At 41.4% G+C, this 19,700-nt stretch overlaps 1 protein-coding gene and 1 non-coding gene across 2 annotated transcripts in view; both read left to right on the top strand.

Annotated features, from left to right (window-relative positions):
• The window catches only part of SDK1 (sidekick cell adhesion molecule 1), a 246,586-nt gene that overhangs the window by 154,412 nt on the left and 72,474 nt on the right, over positions 1-19,700 (top strand). Inside the window, exons 24-27 of the mRNA XM_038762450.1 lie at positions 1,048-1,118; positions 12,139-12,274; positions 14,032-14,091; positions 18,285-18,386. Of these exons, the coding sequence (XP_038618378.1) occupies positions 1,048-1,118; positions 12,139-12,274; positions 14,032-14,091; positions 18,285-18,386 (369 nt within the window). The remainder of the gene's footprint in view (positions 1-1,047; positions 1,119-12,138; positions 12,275-14,031; positions 14,092-18,284; positions 18,387-19,700) is intronic.
• LOC119943148 lies at positions 7,918-8,055 on the top strand. The gene has a single exon (XR_005455624.1). It is a non-coding gene; the product is annotated as a small nucleolar RNA SNORA7 (small nucleolar RNA).

The raw sequence follows: 19,700 nt of genomic DNA, 5'->3' as shown, positions 1-19,700 counted from the left end.
TCCTTTTGGGATATCAAAGTTGTTGATAAAGATAAAGGTAAAGATTATTTCGTGGACTCAGTGCTATCATCAGAATATTAAACCCTGGGGGACCTAAAGCTGGAGTAAGATTTGTCGTCCTTATTCTGGGATTAAAGCAAGGTGGATGGGCTCTGTAAATCTGATGAGTAAAAGTCAGAGAATTGGGTAGTTGCCCCTCTAATAAAGATCATGATAATTATACTCATCACTTCTCACATTGAAACCATTCCATAAGCATCAACTAATTGTTGGAGCTACTTTATGGATGATAAACTGAGCATGTAGGAAAAGGGTAGTTGAGAGAATGAAAGATTTACATAGTATCATGAAGAAAATTAAAACTAGAGGCTTAAAACACCAAAGGATGTGTTTAATCAACTAGTCAATCATGTATATTGAGTGCTTACTCTGTGCAGAGCACTGTTTAAGCGCTTGGGAGAGTACAATAAAGCAGATTTGGTAGACGTGTTCCCTGCCCACAAGGAGCTTACAGTCTAGAGGGGAAGACAGAAGTTCAAATAAATTACAGATATGAACATAGGTGCTGTGGGTCTAAAGTGGGGTGAATAAAGCCTACAAATCCAAGTGCAAGGGCGATGCAGGCAGAAGAGACAGGGAGTGGAGGAAATGAGAGCTTAGTTGGGATAGGCCTCTGAATGAATGAAAGAAGATGTGATTTTAATAAGGCTTTGAAAATGGAGAGTGATCTTCTGATTGATATGAAAGGAGAGGAAGTTCCAGGCCAGAAGCAGGATGTGGGCGAAGGGTCAAGGGTGAGATAGATTACACTGAGGTTCAGTGAGTAGGTTGGTATTAGAGGAGTGTAGTGAGTGTATTACATTGTAGTAGGAAATCAGCAAGGTAAGATAGAAAGGGGCAAGGTGAATGACGGTTTTAAAGCCTGTAACAGTGTGTTTGGGAATGCTGGGAGAAGGTCTGAGGACCTGAGCATATAGAATATTCATGAATTTTCTTGTTTGCTTGTTCTTCTTTCATGTCCTGTTTCATGTCTTTATGAAACTTCAGTTCCTGGAGAGCCACCAAGTTCGATATCAGTAACTCCCCATACCACTTCTTCTGTCCTGATTCAGTGGAAGGTAAATTATTTTTTAACATTTTCTAAAGTATCATATATTTTTTATTATTTTTTCTGATGTAACTAGAATTTCAGGTCCAGTTGCCCAGCAAGATGAGTATATATAAAAATGTGAAACCTGGTGATTGAGCTAAGCTTTGACATGCCATTTAACTACATTTGGCAAAATAAGGAAGAAATAAAGCCATTTCTATAGATAGCTGAGGACTTTACAATTCAAAGCCTGGTATTTCCATAGCATCTTTCATCTAAAAGTCTCAAAAGTTTTACCTTGGCGTTTTTATATTCGAGGACAGTGATCTTAACTAAGATTTTCCCAGAGACCTCATCCCAATTTATGAAACATTTTAGAAGTCTAGTATTTTATTTTGCAGAATAATCTGAATGTTTGATTATGATTTGTGTTGTGTGTGGTCATTTCAGGCAACTCGCAAGTTGAAACGGGATTGTGCTGCCATTTCATCTTGGTTTTTTTGCTTCTATCCCATCTCGTTTTTTTCTCTATCAGAATAGAGGTAGAAGATACCCAGAGAGGGGAAAGAGCAACATAGGCCACTGAAACCTTTTCCCATGGCTTAGCAAAGAGCAGGTAGTGCTAATGGGGATCAATGAAAATTAGTCACCTAGGTCACAAGACTTTCTACTGTTGCTTACAGCAGATAGCACATCTTTCCCTGTGGTCTATTTTGTAAAGTAAAGACTCATTTTCTCCCCAGAACTGCTATCTCAGGTCATTACACAAAATATTTGGTAAACTTGGTGTCTGGTCTCCTATTCTTTCAATGATAATAACAATAATAGTAATAATAATAGTTGTGGTATTTATTAAGCGCTTACTGTGTGCCAAGAACTATAATAGGCACTACAGTAGATGCAAGATAAACAATTCGGACACATACCCTGTCCCTCATAGGGCTTCAATTCCAGAGCTGCTCAGGCCCATTGTTCTTTAATAATAATAGTAATAATTATGGCATTTGTTAAGCACTTACTATGTGCCAGGCACTGAACTGAGCACTGGGTTGGATGCAAGCCAATCAGGTTGGACACAGTCCCTGTCCCACATGGGGCTCACAGTCTCATTCCCCGTTTTACAGATGAGGGAACTGAGGCCCAGAGAAGTGAAGTGACTTGCCCGAGATCACACAGCAGACAAGTGGTGGAGCTGGGATTAGAACTCATGACCTTCTGACTTCCAGGCCCATGCTCTATGAACTGTTCCTTGCTGCTTCTCCTAGAAACCTACCCCCAGCTTGGGTGGTCTTAAAAGGGTCAAAGCTAGGGCCAAATTAATGTTGGGGTCTCCCTTGGGGTTCAGGTTACAGGACCTGCTGGCATGCACGTGGGAATTAGGGAACAAATGGGCCTCACTGGTCCATCCAATAGTGGCCATTTCCCACCTACCCAGATCCCTTAGGGTCAGGAGCCTCCAGACAGAACTGCTCCCAACCCACACCTAAGAAGCTTGGCCAGAAATCTCCTTAGTTCAGAATTTAGCTACTTCGGTTTACCGCATTGAGCCCCAAGTCACTAAGCAAGTTCTCACTGCAGATATTATGACTTGGTATCAGCAAGTGGAATTTTTGGCCTTGTCCCAACCAGCTCAAGACTCTGTGTAGGAAGCAATAGGGATGTTAAAAATGGATGCAGCCAAGGTTTTACAATCTTCAAATGCTCAAGTAAGCTCAGTTTGGCCTGCTTCTTCAGACATTTTCTATCAAAAAGTGATGCTTCTCTAGGGCAGTGGGACAGAGAATAGCAGTCAAGAGAAATTTCAGGTCCTTAGAAGTTGTAATGCTGAAACTTACTAAATCAGGATATTGTGGTCTCCTCTTCAAAGAGGGATGAGGGTAGAGAAGCAGTGTGGTCTAGTGGATACAGCATGAGTCTGGGAGTCAGGAAGACCTGGATTCTACTCCTGGCTCTGCCACTCGCCTACTTTGTGACCTTGGGAAAGTCACTTCACTTCCCTGTGCCTCAGTTCCTTCATCTGTAAAATGGGAATTAAGACTTTGAGCCCCGTGTGGGACAAGGACTGTCCAAGCCAATTTGCTTGTATCCACCCCAGCATTTAGTACAGTGCCTGGCACATAGTAAATGCTTAACAAGTACAAATACCACAGTAATAATAATAATAATAATATATCATTATAATATAATGACGATGATGATGATAATTATTATTAGGAAAATAAAGGAGCTGAGCCCAGGAAAATAGTGGCAATGTGGTGCCCAGAGCATTGTTACGTAGGGAAGAGCTGAAGCAGGACAAAACGAGGACTGAGAGCATTTAACCGTAGGTACTCGAGACACAGTTGCCACAAGTGGTTCTCACTTCCCTCCATCCCCATTCCCCATCTACTGTGAAACAGAAGCTACTGAATTGTCCCATCCTGTACACTTGTTCTCCACAAGTATGCTTTCCAGTCAAACCTTATCAGGCCATTCATATTCAGTTACTTCCGGGAGACTTTTAGGTGAACCTTACTTACCTCCTGATTGAACAAAGAACCAGAAGTAGAATATGTTACGGGTAGATTTCTCCTCATTCCTCTCATTGAGAGATTACTCAGAGAGCAATTTTTAAAAAAACTACCTTTTCTGATAGACTAAATTCTGCTGTATAATAAAGTAAATTGTCAGGGAAGGCCTGGGTCTTGGCACATTAGGCAGAACAACCTCCTTTTCAGCATACGGGAAGCACAGTAGTGAAGAGTCATTTGTCGTAAACAAGAGGCCATCAAATGAAGAGTGGCCCTGTGTCCAAATAGCTTAATGATGTGAACCACTCACAATTGTAGGCAGAACAAATTTGCATTGTTGTGAAGTGTTTCGCCAAAGGAACTAGCCATATGTGTCTATCAGCTGTCCCCCTTCAGATCAGAGTGAATTAATTGAAAGAAAAGAAGAAAAAAAGGTGGTAAATATGTACTGCAGAAACAAATGCTTGTCTCCCAGCTGGCCATTCATGCATAATCAAAAGGACACTTTACTAACTGGGATAATCAAAGCAAAGAAAATTGCTTAAATTTGAATTTGCATTGGGAAAGGGGTGCTTCACCAGTAAATTTGAAGTCTGAAAATGCAAAAACAATTTGTATTTTCAATTACATTGAACTGGTAAAAATGTTTTCTTTCACTTTAGTTTTTAACTCTTGGTTTTGAAATCAAATGTTTTCAAAGAACATATTTTAGATGGAATGTTAAAGCTAGGCCGAGTCTGTCTCTGCTGTTAGTACTGACCCTTCTGGCCCTCTTTGTGCCTTGCCTCATTTCCCTTTAGAATTATTTTTCTTCAGCCACTATTTAATGTATTATTATTATTATATTATAACATAATATATAATAATAATATATAGTAATAATAATAATTGTGGAATTTAAGTGCCTATGCTGTGCCAAGCACTATACTAAGTGCTGCAGTGGGCACAAGATAATCAAGTTGGGCACAATCACTGTCCCATACAGGACTCATAGCCTAACTAGGAGGGAGAACAGGTGTTTACCATTTTACATTTGAGGAAACTGAGGCACATTCAAGTTAAGTGACTTGCTCAAGATCACACAGCAGACAAATAGAAAAGCCAGGATTGGAGACAGGTCCGCTGTCTTCCAGGCCCATGCTCTGTCCACTAAATGTGCTGTTCCTATAATTCTTTGTCCCTTTCCTTGGGTGTTCTTGTCTTTCCCTTGAATCCTTTCTCCCAGTTTTTCCCCTTTCACTCACTGACCTCTCCATGCTCCTCTTCCTGTCCTTTTATTCTTTTGCCTTTTCACTTGTTTTTCTCTCCTCCCCTTTCCTCCTTTCTTTTTCTTTCCTTCCCTCTTTCATCCTTCCCTTTCTCCTTCTCCTTCTATCTTCCACACTCCATTGTATTCCCCAGCCTACTCTCCTTGATAGTTTAGAGGCCAGGAGGGAGGAGAATAATAAAAATAGCTCTGGTGTTTGTTAATCACTTGCTATATATGCTAATAATAATTATGGTATTTGTTAAGCACTTACTATGTGCTAGGCACTGTACTAAGCACTGGTGAATACAAGCAAATGGAGTTGGACACTGTCCCTGTCCCACACTCATTCATTCAATAGTATTTATTGAGCGCTTACTGTGTGCAGAGCACTCTACTAAGCGCTTAAACATGTGGCTCACAGTCTCAATCCCCATTTTACAGATGAGATAACTGAATAACAGTAAAGTGAAGTGACCAGCCCAAGGTCAAACAGCAGACAAGTGGCAGAGCCGGGACCTTCTGACTCCCAGGCTTGTGCTCTATCCACTTCACCATGCTGCTTCTCAAAGAGTGAAGTGACTTGCACAAGGTCACACAGCTGATGAAGATACACTAAGATCAAATTAGGTACATTACCTGTGCCATATATGTCTCATTCTAAGGGGGAGGAAGAACAAGTATTATTACCACTTTACAGATGAAGAAACTAAGGCACAGAGAGGTTAAGTGACTTGCTCAAGGTCACACAACAGGCATGTAGCAGAGACAGGATTAGAAGCCAGGTCTCCTGGCTTGCAGTCCAGTGCACTTACATTCATCCCCAGCTCCTTCTGCCCATGGGCATACAGACAGAAAGCCTCAGTGGTGAAGGAGCCTCCTGAGGCTTCATGGCTTCCTGTCCAACTTCCCCTTCGTGTAAGTTGGGGAGATGGCAGTGGGAGGGAAAGAGACACTCAGTCAATAGCTCCCCTCTGTGAGGTGCCAGGAGCCCCTATGGGGAGGGTCTCCTGCCCTGTTGGCTATTGCTTCAGTGTGGGGAAAGGAAAAACCCTTTACAAGCTCTCTTTTTCTTCAAAGGCCAGCCGCTCAGTGGTTTGGCTTGGGCTAAACTCCAGTGTGCATTTTGGTTCGTGGCTCCTACAGTGGATTCCTTTCCACTGGTGATAAGCAGGAACAAACAATGCCCACCCCCAGCATGCAAAAACCAATCCTCGGCCTGACAAGTGGAGACCCCACACCAAACAGTCTGTAGCTAGGGTGACAGACTGGTTACTTCAACATCAAGCTTATCTCAATGTACATACATAATATATAATGTACCTACAGGTGGTTGGGTACTTTTCGTTATGAGGTAACAATAAAAACAATAGTAATTTTGGGATTGTTAAGCGTTTGCTATGTGCAAGGCACTGAACTAAGCTCTGGGGTGGTTAAAGTAAATCGGGTTGGACACAGTCCCTGTCCCACATGGGGCTCACAGTCTTAATCCCTATTTTACAGATGAGAGAACTGAAGCCCAGAGAATGAAGTGATTTGCCCAAGGTCACACAGCAGACGAGTGGAAAAGCTGGGGTTAGAACCCAGTTCCTTCTGACTCACAGGCCCATGCTCTATCCACTAGGGCATGCTGCAGAAAAGTATGCAGGAAGATGTCCATAAAGCAATGTTCATTTTATCTGTTCAGATCTGTTTCATGAAAATTCAGTTTCCTTACACAGGTGTGAAGTAGGATTGAGCTATCTTAATGGCAGTTTCCAGGGGAGAAGTTTAAATGTACTAAATTTCTGTGTAGCTGTTAGCCATATTTTCAGTTCCTTTTCTAGTTGAACATTTTTTCACACTAGAGTCGTCAACCATATGCTCTGCTCATTTAAACCTACAAGATCAGGTAGATGGAAGAGGGAAAGGACTCATTTTGTGGCACAATCTTTTTATTCATCTTTATAATACCCAGATATTAGATCAGTTGCAAATTTGCAATATGTTCTAGAGGTGTCGTAGATGTCTGAGCACAGGGAAAGAAAAGTTGCATTTATAATTCTTTTCATAGGCAAAAATAATGGCACTTTTCCAGATGACAAAATATTGTGCAAAATGAATGTCTCAAGCGGTCTCAAATAACATCCCTAAGTGCATAAAATATTAGCTTAATTAGAACAGTTGCTCTAGTATAAAATTTATCCTTTAAAATGTAAATGAACATTTTGCCTGGGAAAACAAATTCTGATCCTTTCAACTCCACAGGAATGCAGTCCAACATATGGAATGTTTTTCTTGATAGGATTGCCCTTCTGCCTTGTCATGCCTTTCCCCTGAAACTTCAAGGGCTCCATGCTCTGGAGATACCACATGTGCCGTGTGCCGTTTGAATTTTTTGAGTATCCCCCATTTCACAGATAGAAAAACTGAGTTTAAAAGAGGCCTTTTATCTTGCTCAAAGTCAGAAATCATTGACCTAGCCATAACGATAAATCCAGCTGTTCTCGCTGTTACTCCCAAGCATTCTTTTCTGAAATAGAAGGGAGGCAGCATGGCCTCATGGAAAGAGCCCTGACCTTGGAGTCAGGAGACCTGGTTCTTAACCCCTTCTGTGACACTTGTCTGTGGCGTAATTTTGGGCAACTCACATTCCTTCTCTGTGCCTCAGTTTCCTCACTTGTACAATGGGATTAAAATTCTCTGTTCATGCTCCCTCTTAGACTGTTAGCCCCAAGTGGGTCAGAGACTGTGTCCCATCTGATTATCTGTTATCAACCCCGGTACTTAACACAGGGCTTGGCACATAGTAGGCACTTAGTAAATGCCACTGAAAAGCTTAGCTAGAAACTGTTCTTCAAAAATGAAGCATAATTATCTCGGTCAGAGATATCGATATAGATGGATATACCTATAGATACTTCTGTAGAAGTATCTGTAGAAATCTATAGGTTGCTGCCTACATGATGCCATTGATGTAAGATCCTATTCATGGGGGTGAGGGCCGGTTGAGAAAACTGAAGCATGACTGACATTCCTTTATCCTGGCCCACCTCCTTGTATAGAACTTTTGTTTAGGGAAGGGAAGGGTTCCCTTCTCAGGGTCGCACCTGGAGAGTTTCCAGTATTCTACCAGTCTCGACTATGGGAGGGAAAGTCAAGCAGAGGCATACCAACTCCATTCCTAGCGTGGGCAGTCACTAGTGAGTGTAAGGCAATCAGCTACAAGTCAAAACTCACCTGTGCTGGGCAGCAGTGGCATGGGAAAGAGTCAAGTGTAGAGACTCAACTTTATTGTGTGGAAGGAGGCAATGGTAAACCACTTCCATATTTTTACCAAGAAAATTCTATGGATACACTACCAGAACGATTGCAGATGGAGGTGGGGTGTTCTGGGAGAGATGTGTCCGTGGAGTCCCTATGGGTCGGAGACGACTCGACAGCATAAAACAAGGGAAGCGATGAGCAGGAAGACATGCACTGGAGTTGCATTTCCACTAGTGCAGGGAACTTGTCTACGACCTTCATTATATTGTATTCTCCCAAGGATTTAGTACTGTGCTCTGTACACAGTAAGTGCTCAATAAATACAAATAAATAAACAGCACTTAACAAATACCATAATTATTACTATTATTCCAATCGATCAGTTGCTTGATTGGTGATGTTTTGCACTGAGCCAATCATTCAAGCAGTCAAATGTTATTTGTTTTTTTGTGGCATTTGTTAAAGCCCTTACTGTGTACCAGGCATGGTACTATGTACTGGGATATATAATAACTAATTAGGTTGGACACAGTCCATGTCTCACATGGGCCTTGCAGTATTAATTCCCATTTTAACAGATGAAGTAACTGAGGCACAGAGAAGTTATGTAGCTTGCCCAAGGTCACACAGCAGACAGATGTAGGAGCCAGAATTAGAACCCAGGTCCTTCTGACTCCCAGTCCTATGTTCCCTCCACTAGGCCATGCTGCTTCTCAGCATGAACTCTGTGCAGACCACTATACTAAGTGCTTGGGAGAGTACAATAGAGAGACATGATCCCTGCCTTCAAGGAGTATACAGCCTAACCACCCATACTCTCTTGCCCAGTCCCTCTGGTCCAAGCAGTAGGCTCTGTGAGCTGGCAGTTTGTGGTTAAGGGGACAGTTTATGGGAGTAGGACAGGAAGTTTCTCCATGCCCTCTGCAGCTGCAGATACTGTTGTGACCTCATTTGCTTTTTATAGTGTTGTTGAATATGATCCTCAAATCCACCTTACAAACCATTAGTCTCCTTTTTTTGTTTAGACTACTGAAGAGATGATTACAGACTATATTGCTTCTTTATGAATAAATATTCTGCTAGAATGTCATGACACGTTTCCGTAAGGTCACAAAGTAAGACCTTCTATAAAGCTAATGAAGGTCAATAAAGATCCCATCTTTCACATTTTTCTTTATAGATAGTGACGTGGCTAACTTAACTCCGCTTGGCACACTCCTTGTACATTTCCCCTTAAAATCTGCTGTAGTCCTTTTTTGTCTAATATAGTACATTGTTGCCTCACAGCTATAGAATAGTACACTTTATTCCTTGGGAGGCTGTCCATTCTTATGTTGAATCTGTGAAAACATGTTAGTTCACTAGGCCCTGCTGAGAGCTCACCTCCTCCAGGAGGCCTTCCCAGACTGAGCCCCTTCCTTCCTCTCCCCCTCGTCCCCCTCTCCATCCCCCGCATCTTACCTCCTTCCCTTCCCCACAGCACCTGTATATATGTATATATGTTTGTACATATTTTTTACTCTATTTATTTATTTATTTTATTTGTACATATCTATTCTATTTATTTTATTTTGTTAGTATGTTTGGTTTTGTTCTCTGTCTCCCCCTTTTAGACTGTGAGCCCACTGTTGGGTAGGGACTGTCTCTATATGTTGCCAATTTGTACTTCCCAAGCGCTTAGTACAGTGCTCTGCACATAGTAAGCGCTCAATAAATATGATTGATGATGATGATGATGATGACCTCTTTGTGAGTAGGGATCATGTCAGCTCTGTTGTGCTCTCAAAGGTGAATACAGTGTTCTGCACACAGTAAGAACCCAATAACTACCATTGATTGATTAATTGGGTCCCTACTGAGTTGGAAGCATTTTGTAAAATCAAAATTATTATCCTTGCCCCCTTGATTATTTCCCTCTTAAGCGCTTACTAAATGCCATCATTATTATTCAGCACAGGGATTTTTGACAAACAGCCCCAGGGTTTTTAATTTCTCTACCAGAGTAACCTTCTTTCACATCCAGGAAATGTCCTTTGCCAGATATTTTGTTTCCCATCTGTATTCTGAATTGTACTTATCAAGTGCTTAGTACAGTGCTCTGCACACAGTAAGCACACAATAAATACGATTGAATGAATATTCTGGATTTTAAAACATCAACACTCAGTGTAATCAATTCTTAGATTTATGGGTAGCTAGTTGGAAAAAAGGCCTGAGGGCCAGCTGAATTTTTTTTTTCTGAGCACAGTGTTGGTTAGTGGCATTGTGTGTGATCTTGAGAAATAGAGCAGTTTGGAGGCTGCCTCTCAGACTCATAATAGTAATAATAATTATGGTATTTGTTAAGCCCTTACTGTGTGCCAGGCATTGTACTAAGCGCTGGGGTGGATACAAGCCAATCAGGTTGGATTCAGTCTCTGACCCACATGGGGCTCACAGTCATAATCCCCCTTTTTTCAGATGAGGTAATTGAGGCCAGCAGACTAGTGGCAAAACTGGGATTAGAACCCAGGTCCTTCTGACTCCCAGGCCTGTGCTCTATCCACTAGGCAACACTGCTTCCACACTATAAGAGATACAGATTACCAGACTATCTAGTCTCTTCTTCCTTCCCTTACTCTTTTTTGATGGTATTTGTTAAGTACATGCTATGTATAAATCACTGAACTAAGCGTTAGGGGTTGATCAGTCAATCCATCATTGATATTTATTGAGCATTTACTATGTGCACAACACTGTACTTAGCGCTTGGGAGAGTGCAATGCGACAGAATTAATGGAAACTTTCCCTGCCCATAATGAGTTTACAATGTAGTGGTTAATCTAAAAGACACAAGATTATCGAATTGGACATAGTCCCTGTCCCTCTCATAGGGCTCACAGTCTTAGTCCCCATTTTACAGATGAGGCAACTGAGGCACAGAGAAGTTAAGTGACTTGTCCAAGGTCACACAGGAGGCAAGCCAGGGAGCTGGGATTAGATCCCAGGTCCTCTTATTTCCAGGCCCATGCTGTTTCCTCTGGGCCTTTCTGCTTCTCACTAGGCCATGCCCTTCCAGATCAGCTCAAATACTAAACAGCTGGGATTATGATAGTCTGCCAAGTTCTTATAAGAGCTGCCATCCAGTGCAAAACAGGATCATGGTACTCCAAAAGAGCCCCAGTGAGCTTTCGTCAACCAGGAAGAAAGTTGCCATTAAGCAGTCAGAGTTAAGGAGTTATACAGGAAGCTGTAGATTTGAATGTGCATATCCCATAATTTTAAGATTTAGAGGGAACACAATATCTGTGTGAAATAACCAGGGATCTACTCATTTTCTCCCCTACTTTGGGAGATGATTGGATTGATTTGAGTGGCAAGGTTGGGGTAAGTCTAGGGAGCTTGGAAAAAGTGGCCCCTCATGTCAAGGCTGTTGGTGATCCTGTCAGTTGCCAGGGTAGAGTTTGCTTCTTTGTATGCCTCATTGTCGTTTTTATTTTGAGATCAAAGATATAATGTCCACTGAATGTTTCAAATCAGTGATTATTCTGTTTCTTTAAAAAATACCACAAACTCCATTTGTATTTTCATAATGCACTATCCCCCACCACAAACTGAGACCTGACATTCAGCCATCACAACCGCCTCTTCTGCTCATCCATTTTCAATAATCCTGATATAATCCAGGATCTCCCTAGGAAAAAATGAGAGCTTATTTAAAAGTTTTGCCAAAACAAGACCACATAACCAAGCCAGTCCTGGGATTTTTCCTTCTTCTGCTGTGCTCTGTACACAGTAAATGGTCAATAAGTGCTATTGATTGATAGATTTCATACCACTCCCTCCTTTTATCTTATATTTTGTGGACTTTCTACATTTTCTCCAGTTTTTTAAATATCAAAAGCCACTTAAATCTCTCTAGTTTTTACTTTATAATGCTATACCTGGACACTATTTACCCATTTGTTTTAAGACAAGCAACAGGAAAATACAAAGTGTGATACATTCCTAATGTTAGTCAAGTGCCTTATTTTGTGAGATAAATACCAAGCTTGTCCCTTTTGCAGCCACCAAGAGATAAGAGTCTGAATGGCCTTCTTGTGGGGTATCGGATTTATTATCGGGAGCTGGAATATGAAACTGGATCTGCGCCTGAGTCCAAGACTGTTACAAATCCTTCTGCTCTAAGAGTAGAGATCTCACGTGAGTACCTGCCTCTTCTACTGTGGTCCATTTGCTGTACTTTTTATACCAGACACGATGACCATTCAGCTGCAGGCAATATCCCTTCGGACAAAACTTATAAAAGCGCCAGGAATGGTAAGTTTTTTAAGAGGGTCAGAGCAGCTATCTATGCTATTGCTTTTGCACCAAGCAGCATGTTAACTGATGGGCCTAATATCTGTCAGTATGCCACAGCAGTCGCGTCATCAGCAAAAAAAAGCACTTCAGAACTATTCAAAGGAATGCTTCTCCTTTCATCGGCACCTAGCCGTGGGGCAGCTTTGGGATTTTTAAATTTCCCTGTTTTTTCTTGTTCTTGGAATAATGACTACCAGCATTTCTTCCCTTGTGACATTTTGGTGCCTCATCAAAGTGGATTGCATCAGGAAATTCAGCAATTTGATGGCAGTATTATTACCTTCTGCCACACTTCTTTCTCTGTCAACAGTTTTGCATTATAGCATCAACTGTTTGATTCCCTCCACAAACCTTACTTTCTGTTAAGTCGATCTGGTCATGATCTGGGGTTAGAGTGTGGTTCTTTACATTCTGGGAATCTGTAAAAACAGAGGAAAAGTAGTTTTTTAAGTCAGCCTTTTCCAGTTCACTTATGGTAATATTTGCTTGTAGAGTAGAATATCATTTAATCCAGCTATGATCTGAGGATGGAATTTTATAAGGGAAAATTGTTTTTCAGATACTCTGTTGTCATTAAATGACCCTTCAACCAGAGAAATACGGTGAGCTAATGTCACTGTAATTGGTTTTTATTAATTGATGCAATTACCCCTACTAGACTGTAAGCTCCTTGTGGGCAGGAAACGTGCCTACCAATTCTGTAATGTAATACTCTCTACTCTCCCAAGTGCTTAGTACAGTGCTCTGCACACAGTAAGCACTCAATAGATGCTGTTGATTTGGTTTCCGAAATGTTATGTCATGAAACCAATATTTGGAGTAATTTCATTGATGCTAAAGAAATACATTTTCCAAGATTCCAGAAACGCTTTTATTTCATGGTTTTGTCTCCAACTTTTAAAACCAATGCCAAGATTTGTGCATGAGCAGACTGAAGACTATGCATACTATAGAGTACACTCAGTTCTGCTATAGTGCATGTTTTCATTATTCATTCAATCATATTTATTGAGCGCTTACTGTTTGTAGAGCACTGTATTATGTTTTGTTAAATGCTGCTAGAAAATGAGGGAGCTTCCATCCAATGTGAGCCTGTTTGGATGCAGAGTTTTTGGACTAAAAGCTTTCTATACACATTCATGAAATTGGAAAAGGTTGAGTACTACAACCCACTTTTCCCTGAATATGATGTTCTGCAAGAACACAACCTCTGTGTTTTAGGAGAACTGGGTGTACTGGAAAAGCAATTTTCCCAGGAGTCAGAGTTTCTAGCTTCAGGATGCTACTCTGTGATGTGATCCATCACACCAGATACTCGTTTGTTCTATTTAGCCAAATATATCAACTGTTTCCCCAGGTAGGGCATTTGAACGATTTGCTGTCATTTTGCAAGAATTAAATAATCTCCGGGCAGCACAATCATGTCCTGGGTTGTGGGAGGGCGAGGTGCTTTTACTGCTCTTTGAGGTGTGGTCTTAGTGCTATGACTGTGTCCATTAGTGGGGAAGCATCATCTCCCTCATCTTCTGCTGAAAATAATTTATGATAACTACTTCCCTGCTCTGTAACTAGCTTTCTGCTTTGCTTACCCTGAATAGCCCAAAGTAGCTTCAAGATGGTGAACAGCAGTTCTGCATTAACAACATATGAATTAACACGTAAGTACACACAGCCTTTAGCTGGGAACCTATGTAACAGTTGAAAATACACCATGGATAAATCCCCATTGTCCTTCTGAGCCAAACAGAAACTAGCACCAGTTGATACTCTCCCAAGCACTTAATACAATGCTTTCCACACAGTAAGCACTCAATAAATATGATTGAATGAATGAAAACCTCTGCCACCTTAAATCCCGCTTATCCTGTTCTTCAACACATCTGAAGAAACAATCTAGTTTTAAACATTTCTTCCACAGATTGTTGTTTGTCTTAAAGTCATAGTATCTCACTATTTTGGGTACTAATTCTCTAATGCTAACCCTACAGTTCAGGCTCCATCTAAATCATTATTGATTAATTAGGCACTAGGATTTTTTTTGACTGAAAGACCAGGACTAGTGAGGAAATCAAAGAATTTGGTACAGAAAGGTGTGCTGGGGTAGAAAAGGAATAAAACAGCGTTTAAAGGCAAGTCACTTCAGTGTGATGATGGTTCACTAGGCAGGTCTTGCTGCAGGCTTTTGAGTTATAGATTATGACGAGGGAGAGAAGTGAAGCTCAAACTCACCAAGTTACATGCCTGCATGCACTCACATATGTTTCATTTGCTTCCCAGTTGGCTTTTCCTCTCCTCTGCTGGCTTTTTCAATAACATAAGTTTCATTGTTTACACAAAGAGGGACACTATGAATGAAGAAAGCGGGCTCCTGTGTCTGGGTATTATGGATAAGCCTGCACAGTTCCAGTGGCTCATCAGATGGCATTTACTGTGTATCTGAAACCAGGGAGATGCTGGATCCCTGACTCAGAAATGTGGGCGGAACACTTGTAAACAAAGCAAAACTGGAAGAGCCTCAGAGATCTGAGTCACTGAGCTCATACTGAGCTGATGGATTGCTGGGAACCATACAGTTGAGCGTATACTAGAGTTCCCCATCGAGGTGGGGAGGGGTCAGCACTATGAAAAGTCTCTACTTTTGTGTAGTAGAACACACACACACACAAATCTGGGATCTTGAAAGAACAGAGATAACATCATTTTAGGAGTTTTTAAAGTTGTGATGTAGTTCTGCAGTTCAGATTTGTACCAAATTTAACCTGCCCACAACCATTATGTCAGGAGTGAGTCTTCTGCACTTGATAGAAAAGTGCAGAAGACTTAACCAACAATATTCTCAAGTTCCACACTTACACTTACTTCTCCTGTTTGCAAGCAATTTAAATGCAAAATAATTCATATTTGTCAATCATCAGGAATGGGGGCCCTACCCTATAGGCAGATTCTCTGCTAAACGAGCCTCGTGATGAGACAAAACAAATTTAGCTGTCTGTGACTTCATTTGCCTTTGTGATGAAATTGGTTTTTAGTTTAATTTTTTTCTTTAATTTCCACATCACCAAACTTCCGAACTAGAATTTGTCATCGAGTCCCTCTCTACTTCCATGCATCTATTCAGCTTCTCCACTGAACGTGTTCATTAATATTTTTAAAACCCTCATTAACAGTCAATCAGTGCTGTTTATTGGACACTCACTGTGTGCAGAGCACTGTACTAAATGCTAGGGAGAGTACAGTATACTGCAGATTTGGTAGACATTTGGCATCACTTATACTGTCTTCTCCTGGTTTTCCTCCTATCTCTGTGGCTGCTCATTCTCAGTTTCTTTTGTAGGTTCCTCCTATTTCTCCCATCCCCTAACTGTGGGGGTCTCTCAGGGTTCGATTCTGGGACTCCTTCTATTCTCCATCTACACCTACCCTCTTGGAGAACATATTTGCTCCCATGGCTTCCGCTACCATTTTTATGTAGATGATTCCCAAATCTACATCTCCAGCCCTGATCTCTCTCCCTTTCTGCAGTCTTGTATTTCCTCTTGCCTTCATGACAGCTCTACTTGGATGTCCCGTGAACACCTCAAACTTAACATGTCCAAAATAGAACTCATCTTCCCACCCAAACCCTGTTCTCTCCATGATTTTCTCATCACTTTAGACAGCACCATCATCCTCCCTGTCTCACATGCCTGTAACCTTGGCATCCTTGAGTCATCTGTCGTATTCAACCCACATATTCAGTCTGTCACCAAATCCTGTAAATTCAACTTTCACAAAATCACTAAAATCCGCCCTAACCACATCTCCTCCAAGAGGCTTTCCCTGACACAGCCCTCATTTCCTCTTCTCCCACTCCTTCTGCTTGCTCTTGCACCTAGATTTGCACCCTTTATTCCCCCTTCCCTCAACCCCACAGCACTTATGTACATATCCATAATTTATTTATATTAACTTCTGTCTCTCCCTCTAGACTGTAAGCTCACCGTGGTCAGGGAAAGTGTCTGCCAACTCTGTTATATTGTACTCTTCCAAGCACTTAGTACAGTGCTCCACACACAGTAAGCACTCAATAAATATGATTAATTGATTGACTGTGTTAGGTTTTCTTTCCCTGATGTCTTTGTCTCTTCCTGCCTTTAAGCTAAGAATTGGGCAAATGGTACATTTGAGTCAAAATTCCAGTTTCAAAATCAGAGACCAGACTGCTGTAGTAAAGGAGACCTGGGGCAGACTTTATTCCACTGAACTCTCCCCCAAGATGTAATAGTATGTTAATAATAGGAGTTTTAACAATATAACTAATTGTACTCATACTGGTGTAAGTTATTTCCCTGTTGGTAAGTTAGGCACTTGGAACTCTTTCAGTTTACTCACACCTAATTAGTCATGGTAGGTCAAACTCCATCCTGAGGATGGACCTATATTTTATGTGTTTCCTCATTCTTGTGTAGTCACACTCTCAAGAAAAGGTGTGAATTGCTAAAAGTTATTCATAAAATTAATAGGAACCTAATAGATGATCATTAAATGAAATAAAAGAAAATGGAATTGGTGAGTAGAACTATATTAACGTCCTTGCAGGAAGAGTTAACAAGTGGGGTTTCCGTGGGGACAGAGAGAGTAGTAGATAATTTTAGAGGTCAGGAGATGGTTGCACACTCTCTCTCTGTCTCTCTCTCTCTGTCTCTGTCTCTCTCTCTCTCTGTCTCCCTCTCCCTCCCCTGTGTGGGCATTGAGGGCACACAGGCAGTCATGCAAATAACCAGATCTTCCCCTCCAGCTAGCTGGAGAAGAGTAAAAAGTGTCATTCAGTGGAGGCTACCCTGCCTATTCTGTTAGCTGGACTCTGGCCTGAAAATACCGTTGCTGCTTCCTCAAAGTCACCAGCAAATCAAACTGCATATATTGTAACCCCTGTCTGCAACAACACACACTTGGGCTTTTCCCTGAAGTTAGCAGAGGGTAGGCTTGACCCTAGTTGTCTCTCTTTCCCTACTCCTGCTTCCTGCTAATTCTGAACAGGTCACATACAATCTAACAGTAGGACACACATTTGGCATTTCTGGCCTCTGCAAGAGTGTATGCTCAATATATACAGTAATGTACTAAATAGTACACTGTGGTCTTAAGTAGTTAATACTCTTTTCTAAAGTGTTTAATTTTTTACCAGGGGTTAGAAATAATGGGCACTGGGAGAATTGACTCTGGGGTTGGGACCATGGTCATAGACATCATGGATTTACTAAGCACTGAGTGCAGAGCTCTGTACTAAGCAGCGTGGCTCAGTGGAAAGAGCCCGGGCTTGGGAGTCAGAGGTCATGGGTTTGAATCCTGACTCTACCACTTTTATGCTTTGTGACCTTGGGCAAGCCACTTAACTTCTCTGTGCCTCAGTTACCTCATCTGTAAAATGGGGATTAAAACTGTGAGCCCCACGTGTGACAATCTCATCACCTTGTATCCCCTAGTGCTTAGAACAGTGCCTAGCACATAGTAAGCACTTAACAAATACCATCATTATTATTACCACTAGGATGGTAGATATGATCCCTGCCCTGAACAGTCTAGTTAGAACATTCACAAACGTGAATGATCATGTTTGTGACCATTCCAGTTTCATGAAGAAATTCTGGAGAATGGTTTCAACTCTGCAGGCTCCAGCTTTATCCAAGAGGGGGAGTTTGCCATATGGGAAAATGGTTAGGACATTCATGTTTGTGACCATTCCAGTTTCATGAAGAAATTCTGGAGATTGGTTTCAACTCTGCAGGCTCAAGCTTTATCCAAGAGGGGGAGTTTGCAAAATGGGAAAATGGTGAGGAAGTTGCTGTAAGTGTCATGCTTTACTTTTCAGATCTGAAGAAATACAAGAAGTATGAGGTGATAATGACCGCTTATAATGTCATTGGGGAGAGCCCAGCAAGTGTGCCAGTTGAAGTCTTTGTAGGAGAAGCAGGTAAGCCAATTATAGATCCTCTGTTTGGTGTCTCCAGTTGGAAGTAGCTGATATTAGGGACTTAGAAGCCAACCTCAATGGCATAATCTTTCTATAGTGATGCTCTGTCTTGAAAGTGAAAGCCTGAATTGAAATTATTTGGTGTCTTCCCCTAACCAGTATTTCCCCAGTAAACCAGGCTTTGCCACAAGGATCTGGCCCTCTTAAAATCAGTGATTTCCGCTCTGCTGAAGTGAGCATAATCAAGTTTTCTTCCTGCTTCCCCAACCCTCAAATTGAGCTTTAAAGGTTTTATTTCATCTCTGAACTTAGCATATTTATTACTTTGCTGTAGAATATTGATTTCCTGATCAGAGAAAAAGAAGTTATTAATGCACAGAAAGCTAAAGCCGCATGAATGTTAAATCTCGATGGCCCCGTAGAAAGCCAAATGCTAAGGTTGCCAGAAGCATATGGCTTGTGATAGCCAGAGGGACCTGGGTTCTAATTCTGGCTCCATTGCCTCTTGCTGTGTGACTTTGGGCAAGTCACTTAACTTCTCTATGCCTCAGTTACCTCTATGAGCTCTATGTGGGACATGGACTGTGTCCAAACTGATTAGCGTATTTCTCCCCCAGTGCTTAGTGCAGTGCCTGGCACATAATAAATGCTTAACAAATACCACAAAAACAAGGAAAAAAACAAACAAATGTGGCTGTCTTTCTTCCTCCTCATAGAAAAGATGTGCTCCGTCTGAGGAGTTTTCTGTCCAAGAAATTCCTCTATATGGTTGAATCAATGTTCTGTCTAAACCCGCATCTCTGTTCTCCTCATTAGTGAAAGAACTCTAGACAGGTACAGATAAATGACAGAAAAATCTAAGTTCGCATCAGATAAATTAAGCAGGGAGTCCGAGTTCCTAAAGCAGTCCTACCACCTTCATTTCTTATTTACTCATTTAACAGTTCAATCGCAGGGCTCAATCTTGATCGGAAAATCAGTGGATATTCAGTGTGGATGCAAATTCAGAAGGAATTAAAAGTAGAGGGAAGCAGAGCTTAAATACAAGTACATGGGTGCTACTTGGGTGGGGCTGGTGGAGTGGGGAGATGGTACCTCAATGCTTAGATGACACCGAAGTGCTGAAGTGGCAGTAGGTTAGGAAATTTTGAGGATTAGTTTTTTTCCCTTTATTAATTCCTTACGTTCTATGCCCCCAGATTTGGAGGTTGGTACTAGAGGAGCAAAGTATGCTGAGTTGCTCTGAAAGTGGAGCGATGATTGAGTGCCTTAAAGCCAATGGGAATGAGTTTCTCCTTGGTGGTTCCTAGATCA

This window comes from Tachyglossus aculeatus, chromosome 21 (genome assembly GCF_015852505.1).
Source record: "Tachyglossus aculeatus isolate mTacAcu1 chromosome 21, mTacAcu1.pri, whole genome shotgun sequence".
Lineage (NCBI taxonomy): Eukaryota > Metazoa > Chordata > Mammalia > Monotremata > Tachyglossidae > Tachyglossus > Tachyglossus aculeatus.
This window is presented reverse-complemented; position numbering and strand designations above follow the sequence as displayed.